Source organism: Salmo trutta, chromosome 39 (assembly GCF_901001165.1).
Source record: "Salmo trutta chromosome 39, fSalTru1.1, whole genome shotgun sequence".
NCBI classification, from domain to species: domain Eukaryota; kingdom Metazoa; phylum Chordata; class Actinopteri; order Salmoniformes; family Salmonidae; genus Salmo; species Salmo trutta.
The window spans coordinates 20,828,770-20,845,132 of NC_042995.1; the positions used below are offsets into that span (position 1 = coordinate 20,828,770).

The 16,363-nt window shown below is 43.8% G+C and overlaps 1 protein-coding gene across 4 annotated transcripts in view; it reads right to left on the reverse strand.

The window, feature by feature from the left end:
- The window catches only part of LOC115179842 (glycogen synthase kinase-3 beta), a 55,555-nt gene that overhangs the window by 7,695 nt on the left and 31,497 nt on the right, over positions 1–16,363 (reverse strand). Inside the window, exons 4-10 of one of the 4 annotated variants that reach the window (XM_029741677.1) lie at positions 9,006–9,116; positions 7,699–7,829; positions 7,149–7,255; positions 6,752–6,849; positions 5,397–5,504; positions 3,163–3,370; positions 744–842 (exon numbers count right to left, since the gene is read on the reverse strand). In XM_029741677.1, the coding sequence (XP_029597537.1) occupies positions 744–842; positions 3,163–3,370; positions 5,397–5,504; positions 6,752–6,849; positions 7,149–7,255; positions 7,699–7,829; positions 9,006–9,116 (862 nt within the window). The remainder of the gene's footprint in view (positions 1–743; positions 843–3,162; positions 3,371–5,396; positions 5,505–6,751; positions 6,850–7,148; positions 7,256–7,698; positions 7,830–9,005; positions 9,117–16,363) is intronic. The other 3 variants (XM_029741679.1, XM_029741678.1, XM_029741680.1) reach the window with 3 other exon arrangements.

The following is a 16,363-nucleotide window of genomic DNA, read 5'->3' on the forward strand; positions in this document are numbered from 1 at the left end:
AGAGAGAGAGAGAGACAGACAGACCGGGTGAGAGAGAGAGAGAGACAGACAGACAGACAGAGTGAGAGAGAGAGAGAGACAGACAGACAGAGTGAGAGAGAAAGAGAGACAGACAGACAGACCGGGTGAGAGAGAGAGAGAGAGACAGACAGACAGACAGGGTGAGAGAGAGAGAGAGAGAGAGAGAGAGAGAGACAGACAGACAGACAGGGTGAGAGAGAGAGAGAGACAGAGACAGACAGACAGACAGGGTGAGAGAGAGAGAGAGACAGACAGGGTGAGAGAGAGAGAGAGACAGACAGACAGGGTGAGAGAGAGAGAGAGACAGACAGACAGAGAGAGGGAGAGAGAGAGAGAGACAGACCGGGTGAGAGAGAGAGAGAGACAGACCGGGTGAGAGAGAGAGAGAGAGACAGACAGACCGGGTGAGAGAGAGAGAGAGACAGACAGACCGGGTGAGAGAGAGAGAGAGACAGACAGACCGGGTGAGAGAGAGAGAGAGACAGACAGACCGGGTGAGAGAGAGAGAGAGACAGACAGACCGGGTAAGAGAGAGAGAGAGACAGACAGACCGGGTGAGAGAGAGAGAGAGACAGACAGACCGGGTGAGAGAGAGAGAGAGACAGACAGACCGGGTGAGAGAGAGAGACAGACAGACCGGGTGAGAGAGAGACCGGGTGAGAGAGAGAAACAGACAGACAGGGTGAGAGAGAGACAGACAGGGGGGTGGGGGGTGTAATGACCTGAGGGTGCGGAGGCGTTGGTAGGAGTGAAGGCCCCGGGCTGATTCCGGGCGTGGGCGGGGATGAGGATGGAGGCTAAGGAGGGGTTACTGGACATCTCTGGGGAAGCAGAGAAAGAAACACCACATCAGACAAAATCACCTACAGATAGACAGCACATCTAATATTTACAACTACAAAGCCGACTATCACATTCACCACCATCCTACCGGAGTCACAGCATGCGTTCACTATGATCACATCGTAATCAATCACCATCCTACTGGAGTCACAGCATGCGTTCACTATGATCACATCGTAATCAATCACCATCCTACCGGAGACACAGCATGTGTTCACTATGATCACATCGTAATCAATCACTATCCTACCGGAGACACAGCATGCGTTCACTATGATCACATCGTAATCAATCACCATCCTACTGGAGTCACAGCATGCGTTCACTATGATCACATCGTAATCAATCACCATCCTACTGGAGTCACAGCATGCGTTCACTATGATCACATCGTAATCAATCACCATCCTACTGGAGTCACAGCATGCGTTCACTATGATCACATCGTAATCAATCACCATCCTCATATTCACTAAGTCAAATTCTATGGCTATGGACAAAATTTGCATACTCCCATCATGGATTTAAAAGAGCTGGATTGGTGTAAAGTGACTAGAGGGCTTTTCCAACAATGTCACATCCACGACAAGAAGTGTGAAAGTGCACACTTCGTGAGAAGGGTGGAGAGTCAGGATACAACCACATTCTACCATTTACAACCACAGACCCAACTACAGTTACCTATAGACACACATTCTACCATTTACAACCACAGACCCAACTACAGTTACCTATAGACACACATTCTACCATTTACAACCACAGACCCAACTACAGTTACCTATAGACACACATTCTACCATTTACAACCACAGACCCAACTACAGTTACCTATAGACACACATTCTACCATTTACAACCACAGACCCAACTACAGTTACCTATAGACACACATTCTACCATTTACAACCACAGACCCAAATACAGTTACCTATAGACACACATTCTACCATTTACAACCACAGACCCAACTACAGTTACCTATAGACACACATTCTACCATTTACAACCACAGACCCAACTACAGTTACCTATAGACACACATTCTACCATTTACAACCACAGACCCAACTACAGTTACCTATAGACACACATTCTACCATTTACAACCACAGACCCAACTACAGTTACCTATAGACACACATTCTACCATTTACAACCACAGACCCAACTACAGTTACCTATAGACACACATTCTACCATTTACAACCACAGACCCAACTACAGTTACCTATAGACACCCATTCTACCATTTACAACCACAGACCCAACTACAGTTACCTATAGACACACATTCTACCATTTACAACCACAGACCCAACTACAGTTACCTATAGACACACATTCTACCATTTACAACCACAGACCCAACTACAGTTACCTATAGACACACATTCTACCATTTACAACCACAGACCCAACTACAGTTACCTATAGACACACATTCTACCCATTTACAACCACAGACCCAACTACAGTTACCTATAGACACACATTCTACCATTTACAACCACAGACCCAACTACAGTTACCTATAGACACACATTCTACCATTTACAACCACAGACCCAAACTACAGTTACCTATAGACACACATTCTACCATTTACAACCACAGACCCAACTACAGTTACCTATAGACACACATTCTACCATTTACAACCACAGACCCAACTACAGTTACCTATAGACACACATTCTACCATTTACAACCACAGACCCAAATACAGTTACCTATAGACACACATTCTACCATTTACAACCACAGACCCAACTACAGTTACCTATAGACACACATTCTACCATTTACAACCACAGACCCAACTACAGTTACCTATAGACACACATTCTACCATTTGGCCTACAACTACAGGCCCAACTTTCACATTCACCATCATAGCATATTTAGCCTTTATTTTACCATGGGAAGTCCCATTGAGAGTAAGGTCTCTTTTACGAGGGAGCCCTGCATTACAAAGTAGCAAGGAATAGTGACACAATTACAATCAATCATAGTCACAGCATTAATTCGCTCTGATCAAATTTAAATCAGAATCACAATCATCTAATGGACTAATAGTCACATTCCCCATTACCAACCACCATGCTAATCAGCAGTCAAATTTGGCATGTATAAAAACACAATTCCTATTCAAGTCAAAGTTCTGTGATGAGTAGACTGGCATCCATATTGAGTGGTCCCATGAGTGTTCCAGTCAAATTGCAGTGGTCTGAGGGTCTTTGTCCATTCTAGTAATTCTGTAGGAGATACAGAGCTGTGTATGAGCTCCATCCATACCCTGTGTGGAGAAGTTGAAGAGCAGGGGCTTCTCGCGCCCGTTGGGCAGCTTGAGGTTGGGGTCCCGGAGCTCGTCGAAAAAGGTGTGGGCACAGGCCTCCAGGGGCGTGAAGCGCGCTGTGGGCGTGTACTCCAGCAGCCGCGAGCACAGAGCGATGGCCTCAGGGGGCGTGCGCGGCCGGAACACCTGAGAGCCAATCACACAAGGCTGAAACCGGTCAATGACACAGGTTAGAGGTGACACGTCAGCTAAAGCTCCTGGGTGAAGATTACCCTAGGTACAGATCTAGGATCAGCTTCCCCCAATCCTAGCCTTAAGCATTAGTGGGGAATATGCAAAACTGACCAAAGATCAGCATCCAGAGACAACTTCACCCTACACCTGCTAAACATTATACAGTGCGCCTGTGCAAAATCCAAATGTAATGATTTTTTTACATTTTAATCTAAGGCCCCATGTGTGCCTAGTGAAAGTCTTCACCCTTGCACATTTTGCGGCCTTAGATTAAAATGTGTGTGTGTGTGTGTGTGTGTGTGTGTGTGTGTGTGTGTGTGTGTGTGTGTGTGTGTGTGTGTGTGTGTGTGTGTGTATGTATGTATATATATATATATATATATATATATATATACACATATACATATACACACACATACACACGACACTACAGGTGGAATGACAGGGTTTTAAAATCTTGCTCCACTTTAAACAATTTTACAAAGCCTTAAATAGCATTCTTTAAGTCTTCATAAGCACTACATATAAAGACAAGACAAATCTATATAACCAGACATATCTATATATGGTTCTTACATCGTGTTTTGCCAAATGTGGCATAATCCTATGAATGGTTTCTGAAGCATTTATAGACTTAAAGGGTTTATAAAGGCTTCATTAAACCTTTGAATTGACTGTTTAAAGTGGGACCTAAAATGTCTAGTAGATTAACTTTTATTCAGAAACTCACAGGCCAGAGGACAGTGCAGTGCAGTACTACACCACCAGAGGGAGTGCAAACATATCTTAAAGGTGCAGCATGGTCAATCCCAATCTCGGCATTGGCAATGCAGCATTTATGGTGATATGGCCACTGCAGAAGTCAGGGCAATCATAATTCTTGCGCTTCACCGAGCAGCACAAAGCTGTTTTGAAGGAAGTGAGTTTGTGTTTATACAGGACCTCCCGCCCTCACCCACCGTCAACCAATCATGTCAATGCGGAGCCATACGGAGCCCCTCCGCGTTGTTACAGAATTTGAGAGGCGCAAAGAGATGCGGTACGGAGCTCAATTTAGCCACACCCCCCAAACGGCATCTCCGGCCACATTTTCAGATCAAGCATAAATTGTCTCTTGCAGAGGGGAGAGCTGGTGTAAAACCGTGGGACAAATATTCCGGTCCCAATTAGCTCCCTACCTGTATCCCTAACATGCTGACCAAACTGTACGCGTGCGCCATTGTGAGCAAGTTGATTTTGTTCACCCACATGCACAAGGTCCTCTACTCCGACAATTAATCCACACATAAAACGGTGAACCAAATACGTTTCTCGTCATCTCTCCTCCTTCCTTCAGGCTTCTTTGGACTTTATATGGCGGTTGGCAACCAACTTTACAGCATTACTACAACTGACCGGACTGTGGACCTAACTCCATCTATCAATCAACCACCATATGCTCCTAAAAACCAATGAGGAGATGGGAGAGGCCGGACTTAGAAACAATTTCTATTTTAGCGCCTGGCCATGCAGCCCTCGCTGACACGCACGAGCAGTGTGGGTGCAATGATTCAATAACATGCATGTGTACATTTATTTAGTGACGCGAGCGGTGTGGTCAGCATGTAACCCTTCGATGTGTGCAGATTTGTAATGTGGAATACTTTTCCAACCCTTCAGATGTGGAAACACTGAAGGGTTAGCGCCTATGGGGAGCGCAATAGGCAGCGAATTTGGACCAGCTGTCCCTTTTGCCACCAATGTGGTGCGGCACATTGTGAGTCCTGCACATGCTGTTCAACCTGCAGATTCTAGAACGCGCTCTATGTGAGGGTTTGTGCGTACACTGCTCTTCCTCTGCTTGCCCCTGGGGCTGGTGACCGTGTGAAAGTGTTTAACATCTCAAGAACAGTGGGGTTCACTGATGCATGAGTGAGATTTGGAGGGGGGGGAGACACACTCAGAGAGACACTCAGATGTAGGCGACAGATTTTAAAATAGTAAAAAACGGTTCCTGTACCTGTTGACTCACCTTAGTCCATGGGTGTGCCTTGATCTGAGGGAACTTAAACTCAGTGTAGTTGGGATTCATCTCTCTGATCTGCTCCCGAGTGGGAGTGCCGAGAACCTGGGGAGACACGGAGACAGAGGAACCGTTTTCCCATCGATACGTACAACTATGTACATTTGAAGTATCAGGTGTGTACTTAATACAAAACAGAAGTTAATCATTACATTAAACTCATTACATTAAACTCATTACATTAGTTACAATACCACCAGGGTTGTTTTTAATTCAGAATTTAGGAATTGACTCCCATTCAATTCATCAGTTGAAATTCTAGTTGGATTGGCCACACCCCACAGGATGTAGAATTTGAGTGACAGGAAATATAATTTAATTCAGTGCAATTCAAAGAAATTCCACTCAGTCATAGAACATGGGAGTTTCATTAAATTCGACAGGTCACACTTCCAGATAGCAAAGAATATATCACTTTTCTTTAGAAACAATGTTCATACTCTTTTAACCTTAGTGCTTAGAATAGCAAATTATAATTCCACCAACCATTTCATTTGTTTAGCTTCTTTTTGAAGGCTCTAGGGTCAACTTGAGGGATACATTCTGGGAAATGTAGTACTTACAAAAAAGTGATTATATTTTGTTTTGCTTGATCATTCATTTTAAGAGTGTGTCCTAAAAATCATTTGTTTCATCAATATTTTATGTACAATATGTACACTGAACAAAAATATAAACGCAACATGCAAAAATTTGAAAGACTTACCTAAGTTACAGTTCATATAAGGAAATAAGTCAATTTAAATAAATAAATTAGGCCCTAATCTATGGATTTCACATGACTGGGAATACAGATATGCATCTGTTGCTTACAGATACATTAAAAGAAAAGGTAGGGACATGGATCATAAACCAGTCAGTGTCTGTGACCACCATTTAACTTATGCACACATCTCATGCACACATGTTCGCATAGTTGGCTTTTGATTGTGGCCTGTGGAATGTTGTCACACTCCTCTACAATGGCTGTGCGAAGTTGCTGGATATTGGTGAGAACTGGAACGAGCTGTCATACACGTTGATCCGGAGCATCCCAAACATGCTCAATGGGTGACATGTCTGGTGAGTATGCAGGCCATGGAAGAACTGGGACATTTTCAGTATCCAGGAATTGTGTACAGATCCTTGCGACATGGGGCCATGCCTTATCATGATGAAACATGAGGTGATGGCGGCAGATGAATGGCACAACAACGGGCCTCAAGATCTCGTCACGGTATCTCTGTGCATTCTTTTGGGTGACGGTCCGGCTTACCGTCTGTCTGTTGACATTTGAAGGCAGGTGTTTTTACCTTGATGATCTCCACCAGCTGATCCACCCCACTGTCACCAGGAAAAATGGGTTGCCCTAGCAACAGTTCTGCTAGAACGCAGCCAGCGGACCATACATCTGCAGAGGATGGAGAAATACTGTGAGGACTCACACACACACTAGTAGTGGGAGTGTATATATGCTGGAGGTGTAGTCAGTGTAAGGTGTTAGTAGTGGGAGGTGTAGTCAGTGTAAGGTGTTAGTAGTGGGAGGTGTAGTCAGTGTAAGGTGTTAGTAGTGGGAGGTGTAGTCAGTGTAAGGTGTTAGTAGTGGGAGGTGTAGTCAGTGTAAGGTGTTAGTAGTGGGAGGTGTAGTCAGTGTAAGGTGTTAGTAGTGGGAGGTGTAGTCAGTGTAAGGTGTTAGTAGTGGAAGCGTACCTATGCTGGAGGTGTAGTCAGTGGCCCCAAAGATGAGCTCGGGGGCTCTGTAGTACCGTGAGCAGATGTAGGACACATTGGGCTCACCACGAACCAGCTGCTTCGCACTGCCAAAGATAACCAAGGAAGGAAGGAAGGAAGGAAGGAAGGAAGGAAGGAAGGTAGGTAGGTAGGTAGGTAAGGACAGTCAAAAGGAGGATTTGAGACTTGAAACTGCTTTTTCTTTTATGTATACCAGTTAGTAGTTTCCTCAATTCCTCTCAAAGGAAAAAAGGATGGAGGAAGCAAGGTAACGAAGCCAGTAACGTTTTCAGACAGCTTCAAACACAGCCCCAACCTAGTCCATCACATAAAAAAAAAATGATTACTAGAACTCGGGCCCAGACCACAGCAAATTGCTGTTGTGTGAGCCTGAGGGACTTCGTCCATTCTAGAAATTATATTCTATGAGCTGGGCTAGGTTGAGTCTATGTCTGAAAACATTACTAGCTGTCAAATCCTTGCTTCCTCCATCAATATGGCTCCATTGTATTTCAATGTTCCAGCCCACCTGCCAAAGTCACAGAGCTTGAGCACGGCTGTCTCTGGGTCCAGCAGCAGGTTCTGGGGCTTGATGTCCCGATGGCAGATCCCAAAGGAATGGATGTAGGCCAAGCTCCGGAAGAGCTGGTACATGTACATCTGCAGAGAGAGATGTGGACACACAAATTAGTACATGCGCTAAGCTAGCTACACAATGACATGAGTGGTAGGCCTATAGAGTACAGGCAATTCCTGCTCCCTCGTAAATGGGCTAAAAATAACAGCGTTACCAGTGTTCAAATCCCCCAGAAAGCACCAGCTAGCGGTCCCTGGCTCAGACTCCAGTCCAGCCCTTTGTTTATGCCACTACTTCCACTTCCTTAAGTGGCAAGCTGGAAAGGCAGAGACGGCGGGGGCGCTATAATAAGGCCGCTGACGCCATCTCAACTGGCCGCTGCACGATGACGCAGGACAGCATGGTGAGGAGGATGGGAGGGAAATGCCCAAAGGAGTCTGTCTGCCTGGCCAGACACACAACCATCACAACCACCACCACACACTGCGTGGGACTATTCTGTTGGTTCTACAGTACCGGGCAAACACTTCTATTTTTACCCCCTTTTCTCCCCAATTGGTGGTTACAATCTTGTCCCATCGGGGCAACTCCCGTACGGACTTGGGATAGGCGAAGGTCGATAGCCATGCGTCCTCCGAAACACGACCCCGCCAAGCCGCATTGCTTCTTGACACACTGCACACTTAACCCAAAAGCACCAATGTGTCAGAGGAAACACCCTACAGCTGGCGACCAAAGTCAGCGTGCATGCACTCGGCCCGCCACAAGGAGTCGCAGGAGCGCAATGGGACAAGGACAACCCGGCCAGCTAACCCACTGGGCCAATTGCCCCCCCCCCCCGAGTCTCCCGGTCGCGACAAAGCCTGGGATCGAACACGGGTCTGTAGTGACGCCTCTCGCTCTGTGATGCAGTGCGTTAGACCGCTGCGCCAGTTGGGAGGCCCTATACCGGGCAAACTAAAGAGCAGCTCAAGTATTTGACCTTTGCATTTGACCGAGGTCTACCACATATTACATCTAAAGCAGTGTTTCTCAACTCCAGTCCTCAAACAATACACATTTTATTAAAGGCCTGGACAAGATCATCGGCTTCAACTTGTCAACTAATCATCAAGCCCTCGATGAGTTGAATCTGGTGTTTTTGTCCGGGGCTACAACAAAAATGTGCGATGTTGGGTGCTCGAGTTGAGAAACACTGATCTAAATGAACATACAGAGAGTAGTATCTTGATGAAGCGATAGACTCGAGGGGGTCTTACCTTCACATAGACCATGGGGAGGGTCTGCTTGGCTCGGCTGTAGTGTCTAGCCACTCTGTACACAGTCTCAGGAACGTAGTCCAGAACCAGGTTGAGATACACCTCGTCCTTCTGCAACACACCCACAGAGACATTTAGAGTATAAGTCAGACTAGGGACAGTGGGCTGAGGAGGTTAGAAGCATGTATCAACTCCTTTGGAGTGATCACAATGTAACATGGTTCTTGTTCATTAGGCACCAAACGGAAGAAAACGGACTGAAACGTTGAGGGGCTACCTGGACCAAAAAGAAAATCTAATTTTCGTATTCCGTTGCAAAACATATTTTCCACTGTGTGTCTAATGGAAACGACCCAGGCCTCGCTGGGTGACTAAGCAGGCCAGACAGACAGTGAGAGAGAGAGAGAGAGAGAGAGAGAAAAAAGAAGAAAAACAGTTACTGTATGATCTGGCAGAGACACATAAGCCAGACTTAACATCAAGAGAGTCAGATAGTTGTTTTTTTTGGCAGGGCAACAGAGGAACAGATGACTGTTCTAGTGAGGGCAATGGGATATCACACTTTCTCTATGAATCCGTCCCTGCAGATGTCTTCAATGAACCACTAAAAGATTAAGAATGATCACATTTACACAGTGTATAAAACATTAAGAACAGCGTCCTAATATTGAGTTGCGTGCCCTCCCCCAGCCCTCCCTTTTGCCCTCAGAACAGCCTCAATTCATCGGGGCATGTACTCTACAAGGTGTCGAAAGCGTTGCAAAGGGATGCTGGCCCATGTTGACTCCAATGCTTCCCACAGTTGTGTCAAGTTGGCTTGATGTCCTTTGGGTGTTGGACCATTCTTTATACATATAGGAAACTGTTGAGCTTGAAAAACCCAGCAGTATTGCAGTTCTTGACACAAACTGGTGCGCCTGGCAACTACTACCATACCCCGTTCAAATCCCCCGTTTGTCTTGCCAATTCACCCTCTGAACGGCACAATTACACTCGTAACTCATTCTTCAACCTGTCTACCCTCCTTCACCTACACTGATTGAAGTTGATTTAACAAGTAAGGGATCATAGCTTTCACCTGGATTCCCATAGTCAGTTTATGATATGGAAAGAGCAGGTGTTCTAAAATGTTTTGTATACAGTTGAAGTCGGAAGTTTACATACACTTAGGTTGGAGGCATTAAAACTTGTTTTTCAACCACTCCACAAATGTCTTGTTAACAAACTATAGTTTTGGCAAGTCGGTTAGGACACCTACTTTGGGCTAAGTTGTTGGAAAACCATCACAATTCCAGTGGGTCAGAAGTTCACATACACTAAGTTGACTGTGCCTTTGAACAGCTTGGAAAATTCCATAAAATGATGTCATGGCTTTAGAAGCTTCTGATAGGCTAATTGACATCATTTGAGTCAATTGAAGGTGTACCTGTGGATGTATTTCAAGGCCTACCGAGCCTCTTTTCATGGGAAAATCAAAAGAAATCTGCCAAGACCTCAGAAAAATTGTAGACCTCCACAAGTCTGGTTCATCCTTGGGAGCAATTTCCAAACGCCTGAAGGTATTACGTTCATCTGAACAAACAATAGTACACAAGTATAAACACCATGGGACCACGCAGCTGTCATACCGCTCAGGAAGGAGATGCGTTCTGTCTCCTAGAGTTGAATGTACTTTGGTGCGAAAAGTGCAAATCAATCCCAGAACAACAGCAAAGGACCTTGTGACGATGCTGGAGGAAACAGGTACAAAAGTATCTATATCCACAGTAAAACGAGTCCTATAATCGAGTAAGAAGCCACTGCTCCAAGCAAGGAAGAAGCAACTGCTCCAAAACCGCCATAAAAAAAGCCAGAGTATTGTTTGCAACTGCACATGGGGACAAAGATCGTACTTTTTGGAAAAAAGTCCTCTGGTCTGATGAAACAAAAATTGAACTGTTTGGCCATAATGACCACCGTTATGTTTGGAGGAAAAAGAGGGAGGCTTGCAAGTCGAAGAACACCATCCCAACTGTGAAGCACGGGGGTGGCAGCATCATGTTGTGGGGGTGCTTTGCTGCAGGAGGGACTGGTGCACTTCACAAAATAGATGGCATCATGAGGCAGGAAAATTATTTGGAAATATTGAAGCAACATCTCAAGACGTCAGTCAGGAAGTTAAAGCTTGGTCGCAAATGAGTCTTCCAAATGGACAATGACCCTAAGCATACTTCCAAAGTTGTGACAAAATGGCTTTAGGACAACAAAGTAAAGGTGTTGGAAAGGCCATCACAAAGGCCTGACCTCAATCCTATAGCAAATTTGTGGGCCGAACTGAAAAAGCGTGTGCGAGCAAGGAGGACTACAAACCTGACTCAGTTACACCAGCTCTGTCAGGAGGAATGGGCCAAAATTCACCCAACTTATTGTGGGAAGCGTGTGGAAGGCTCTCTGAAACGTTTGATCCAAGTTAAACAATTTAAAGGCAATGCTACCAAATACTAATTAAGTGTATGTAAACTTCTGACCCACTGGGAATGTGATGAAAGAAATAAAAGCTGAAAAAAATAATTCTCTACTATTATTCTGTCATTTCACATTCTTAAAATAAAGTGGTGATCCTAACTGAACTAAGATAGGGAATTTGTACTAGGATTAAACGTCAGGAATTGGGAAAAACTGAGTTGAAATGTATTTGGCTAAGGTGTACGTAAACTTCTGACTTCAACTGAATATGTTTTAAACTGTATATCATCTGTTCCTACCACACAGGAAATTAAAGTCAGGCTTAGAGGTGTTTGATCCCTGTGCTCAGCCTTAAGTCTTCTCAAGATAGTCAGTCACACACACACACACACACACACACACACACACACACACACACACACACAAAACAGACACTTCCTGATAGAGCAATGCTCTAAAATAAGCCCCACACAAAGGATGACTCACTCTCCTGCCTGCCTCACTACGGCAAAAGCAGCCCCTAAATTACACCTCCGATTGGCTCATCGGCTCACACAAAAGGCAGGTGATTGGATCCTTCCCTTGTTCCCTCCTGACCATGTAAATAGCTGATTGGTTTGACAGCAACAGGTAGTGACTGCTTGACTGCTCAGTGCTCTGCCCCAAGTGACAGTGTGTGGTCTCCTTCTGTCTATTTTCTGCATTTGCCAGCATTCGCTAAATAAACTCAGAAAAACATTATCTGTAAATCATGTGGTAGGCTATGATATTGGGCTGGAAAAATATGGCACAAATGTCATATCTCGTTTATGTGCCAATTTGTGCCATGGCTGCATGTGTCTAAATGAGATTTTGTTTTCCCAGAGTCTCACTAGAAGCCTTGTATATGCTTATAAATGACGCAAAGCTGTGCATCACCAATCAAGAGGAAAGGCAAATCTGTTTCAACCAGATCACTTAGGACCCTAATTAACCATTAGATGGTGGGAATTAAACAGTATACAAGATGCAAATCTGTGTATTTTGCAGAATGGTACAGTTAAGCAATAAAGCCCCGAGGGGGTGTGGTATAAGGGCTGTTCATACGCACGACGCAATGCGGAGTCCTTAGCCGTGATATATTGACACTATAACACAAACCACCGAGGTGCCTTATTGCTATTATGAACTGGTTACCAACGTAATTAGAGCAGTAAAAATACATGATATAGCACGGCTTTCAGCCAATCAGCATTCAGTGCTCAAACCAGCCAGTTAAAAAAAGTATAATAATCTGTTGCATGCCCTAATGAGCACCATCCTGTTGAGGCAACCCTCTCTATGGAACGACAGTGACTCCCCTTCCACAGCAGACAGTCTCATGTGTCTATGAAGTCAGTCAGAGGGGAAAGGGCAAGCAGGGACGCAGATCAGTGTACAGCCCTCCAGACACTAGGTCCTGGTGTTCTGTCTAACTGGGGCTAAAGGATCTACAGTCATGGGCCACATTTCAATAGTGTAAAGTGGATTCCTCTCCTAGTTCCCACCCAAAATAATACGCTGATAACTGTATAAATGTTTTCTCCCATCACAAGAGGCGGCGAGGAGATGAAGCCCCTTGAGAAGCACCCGTGGTCAGCCAGAGAGACGTAATCCCATCACTGGGCAAGGCAGGGAAGAATATGAGCCGGCTCTTTTTAAGGTAGAGCAGCAGCCTTTAGTCTGGTCACATAGCAGGCGCCGGTTTCCTCTGGCCCACATCCAGAGGCCAGACACCCAGTGTCAGCATGCCCACCACACTGTGCCAGGCTGCAGGATCACATCACATTAACCACACACTACAGGTCATAGTGGCAGACTGCCTGACTGTCACTTTGTCTATGCAAATAGACCTACACTGCACACCACAATGTCAGTCTGCCTAGCCACAATGACCCCAATATCATAATGCACCACATGCCTTTCTTTTCAACAGGTTTTAATTAGAGGTCGACCGATTATGATTTTTCAACGCCGATGCCAATAATTGGAGGACCCAAAAAAAGCAGCTACCGATTAATCGGCCGATTTATTTATTTATAATAATGACAATTACAACAATACTGAATGAACACTTATTTTAACTTAATATAATACATCAATCAAATCAATTTAGCCTCAAATAAATAACGAAACATGTTCAATTTGGTTTAAATAATGCAAAAACAAAGTGTTGGAGAAGAAAGTAAAAGTGCAATATGTGCCATGTAAAAAAGCTAACATTTAAGTTCCTTGCTCAGAACATGAGAACATATGAAAGCTGGTGGTTCCTTTTAACATGAGTCTTCAATATTCCCAGGTAAGATGTTTTAGGTTGTAGTTATTATAGGAATTATAGGACTATTTCTCTCTATACGATTTGTATTTCATATACCTTTGACTATTGGATGTTCTTATAGGCACTTTAGTATTGCCAGTGTAACAGTATAGCTTCCGTCCCTCTCCTCGCTCCTACCTGGGCTCGAACCAGGAACACATCAACAACAGCCACCCTCGAAGCAGCGTTACCCATTTAGAGGGAGGGAAAAAACTACTCCAAGTCTCAGAGCGAGTGACGTTTGAAACGCTATTAGCGCGCACCTGGCTAACTAGCTAGCCATTTCACATCGGTTACACCAGCCTAATCTTGGGAGTTGATAGGCTTGAAGTCATAAACAGCGCAATGCATTGCGAAGGGCTGCTGGCAAAACGCACCTTCCGGAGACACCTGAAACCCCACCTCTTCAAGGAATACCTAGGATAGCATAAAGTAATCCTTCTAACCCCCCCCCCCCCTTAAAAGATTTAGATGCACTATTGTAAAGTGGTTGTTCCACTGGATATCATAAGGTGAATGTACCAATTTGTAAGTCGCTCTGGATAAGAGCGTCTGCTAAATGACTTAAATGTAATGTAAATGCTATTTTGAATGAATGCTTACGAGCCTGCTGCTGCCTACCACCGCTCAGTCAGACTGCTCTATCAAATCATAGACTTAATTATAACATAATAACACACAGAAAACCGAGCCTTAGGTCATTAATATGGTCGAATCCGGAAACTATCATCTCGAAAACAAAACGTTATTCCTGTTACATTGCACAACCTTCAGTGTTATGTCATAATTACGTAAAATTCTGACAAATTACCCAAAGTGTTGCATATACCCTGACTGCGTGCAATGAACACAAAATGACACAATTTTACCTGGTTAATATTGCCTGCTAAGCTGGATTTCTTTTAGCTAAATATGCAGGTTTAAAAATATATAGTTCTGTGTATTGATTTTAAGAAAGGCATTGATGTTTATGGTTAGGTACAGTCGTGCACCGATTGTGCTTTTTTCGCAAATGTGCTTTTGTTAAATCATCCCCGTTTGGCGAAGTCGGCTGTCTTTGCTAGCAAGAAATAGTCTTCACAGTTCGCAACGAGCCAGGCGGCCCAAACTGCTGCATATACCCTGACTCTGTTTGCAAGAGAAGTGACACATTTTCCCGAGTTAAAAGAAATTCATGTTAGCAGGCAATATTAACTAAATATGCAGGTTTAAAAATATATACTTGTGTATTGATTTTAAGAAAGGCATTGATGTTTATGGTTGGAGCAACGTGTACCTAAGCGATTATATGCAACGCAGGACAGGCTAGATAAACTAGTAATATCATCAACCATGTGTCGTTAACTGGTGATTATGATTGATTGATTGTTTTTTATAAGATAAGTTTAATGCTAGCAAGCAACTTACCTTGGCTTCTTACTGCATTTGCGTAACCTCGTGGAGTGCAATGTAAAGCAGGTGGTTAGAGCGTTGGACTAGTTAAGGTTGCAAGATTGAATCCCTGAGCTGACAAGGTAAAAATCTGTCGTTCTGCCCCTGAACAAGGCAGTTAACCCACCGTTCCTAGGCCGTCATTGAAAATAAGAATGTGTTCTTAACTGACTTGCCTAGTTAAATAAAGGTAAAAAAAATATATAAAAAAAAATCTATGAAAAATAAATAATCATAATTATTATAATTTCTTTTTTTTTTTTTTTTTTTCTTTTTTTTTTTTTAAATCGGCCAAATCAGTGCCCAAAAATACCGATGTCCGATTGTTATGAAAACTTGAAATCGGCCATTCAGATTAATCGGCCGACATCTAGTTTAAATCCCCCAACCCTAATGTCCCCTTGTTCACGTATATCCCAGCTAGGGCTGTCCCTGACAAAAAACAAAATTGGTCGACCAAGTGTCGTTTGTTCCAATCAATTGGTCAACATTTTTAAATGTGTATTTTTCCATATATTGACACATCCTATGTGTTTTAATAAAATCAACTATATTCACTGAGCTTGTCTGATGCTTTAAGCACACTGTTTGATTAAATAATTGAAGACACACACAAATAACTAGAGGGAGTCCGACCGGCAATTGATTTGATTGTGCCGGGCCGGGCTCAGACTTGCTGCGCTGTGATTTTATTTTTTAAAGATTAAAAATAAATAAAAGTCTCTCCTCCCCTGCTGCAGCAACCACCGAACATCAAAGTGTTTATCGTGCTGTCCGTGTTGCTGAAGCTGCAATTTCTGACTGTAAAGTTGTTACCAAAATCCCTAAATTGTTTAGGAAAAACATTCCCTATTCCCTCAACCCTTGCTCTCTTTACATGACACATGTACGTATTGCATGCACATGACCAGAGACCTATTGGCATGGGACTGGTATTAGAGAAAGTTGGTTATGTAATTATTACTCCAGAATGTCCGTTATTCCAGAAGACGATTCGGACAGGATTAGTTATTTTCAAAACTGCCCCGTAATTATGATTATTTTTTAAAATAAATTGACAGTTATGACAGAAGCCTGGAGGTTTTTATTCTAGGCGTGAAGATACAGTTTTTCAATATGTCCAGGTGATAGGGCCACACTGATAACT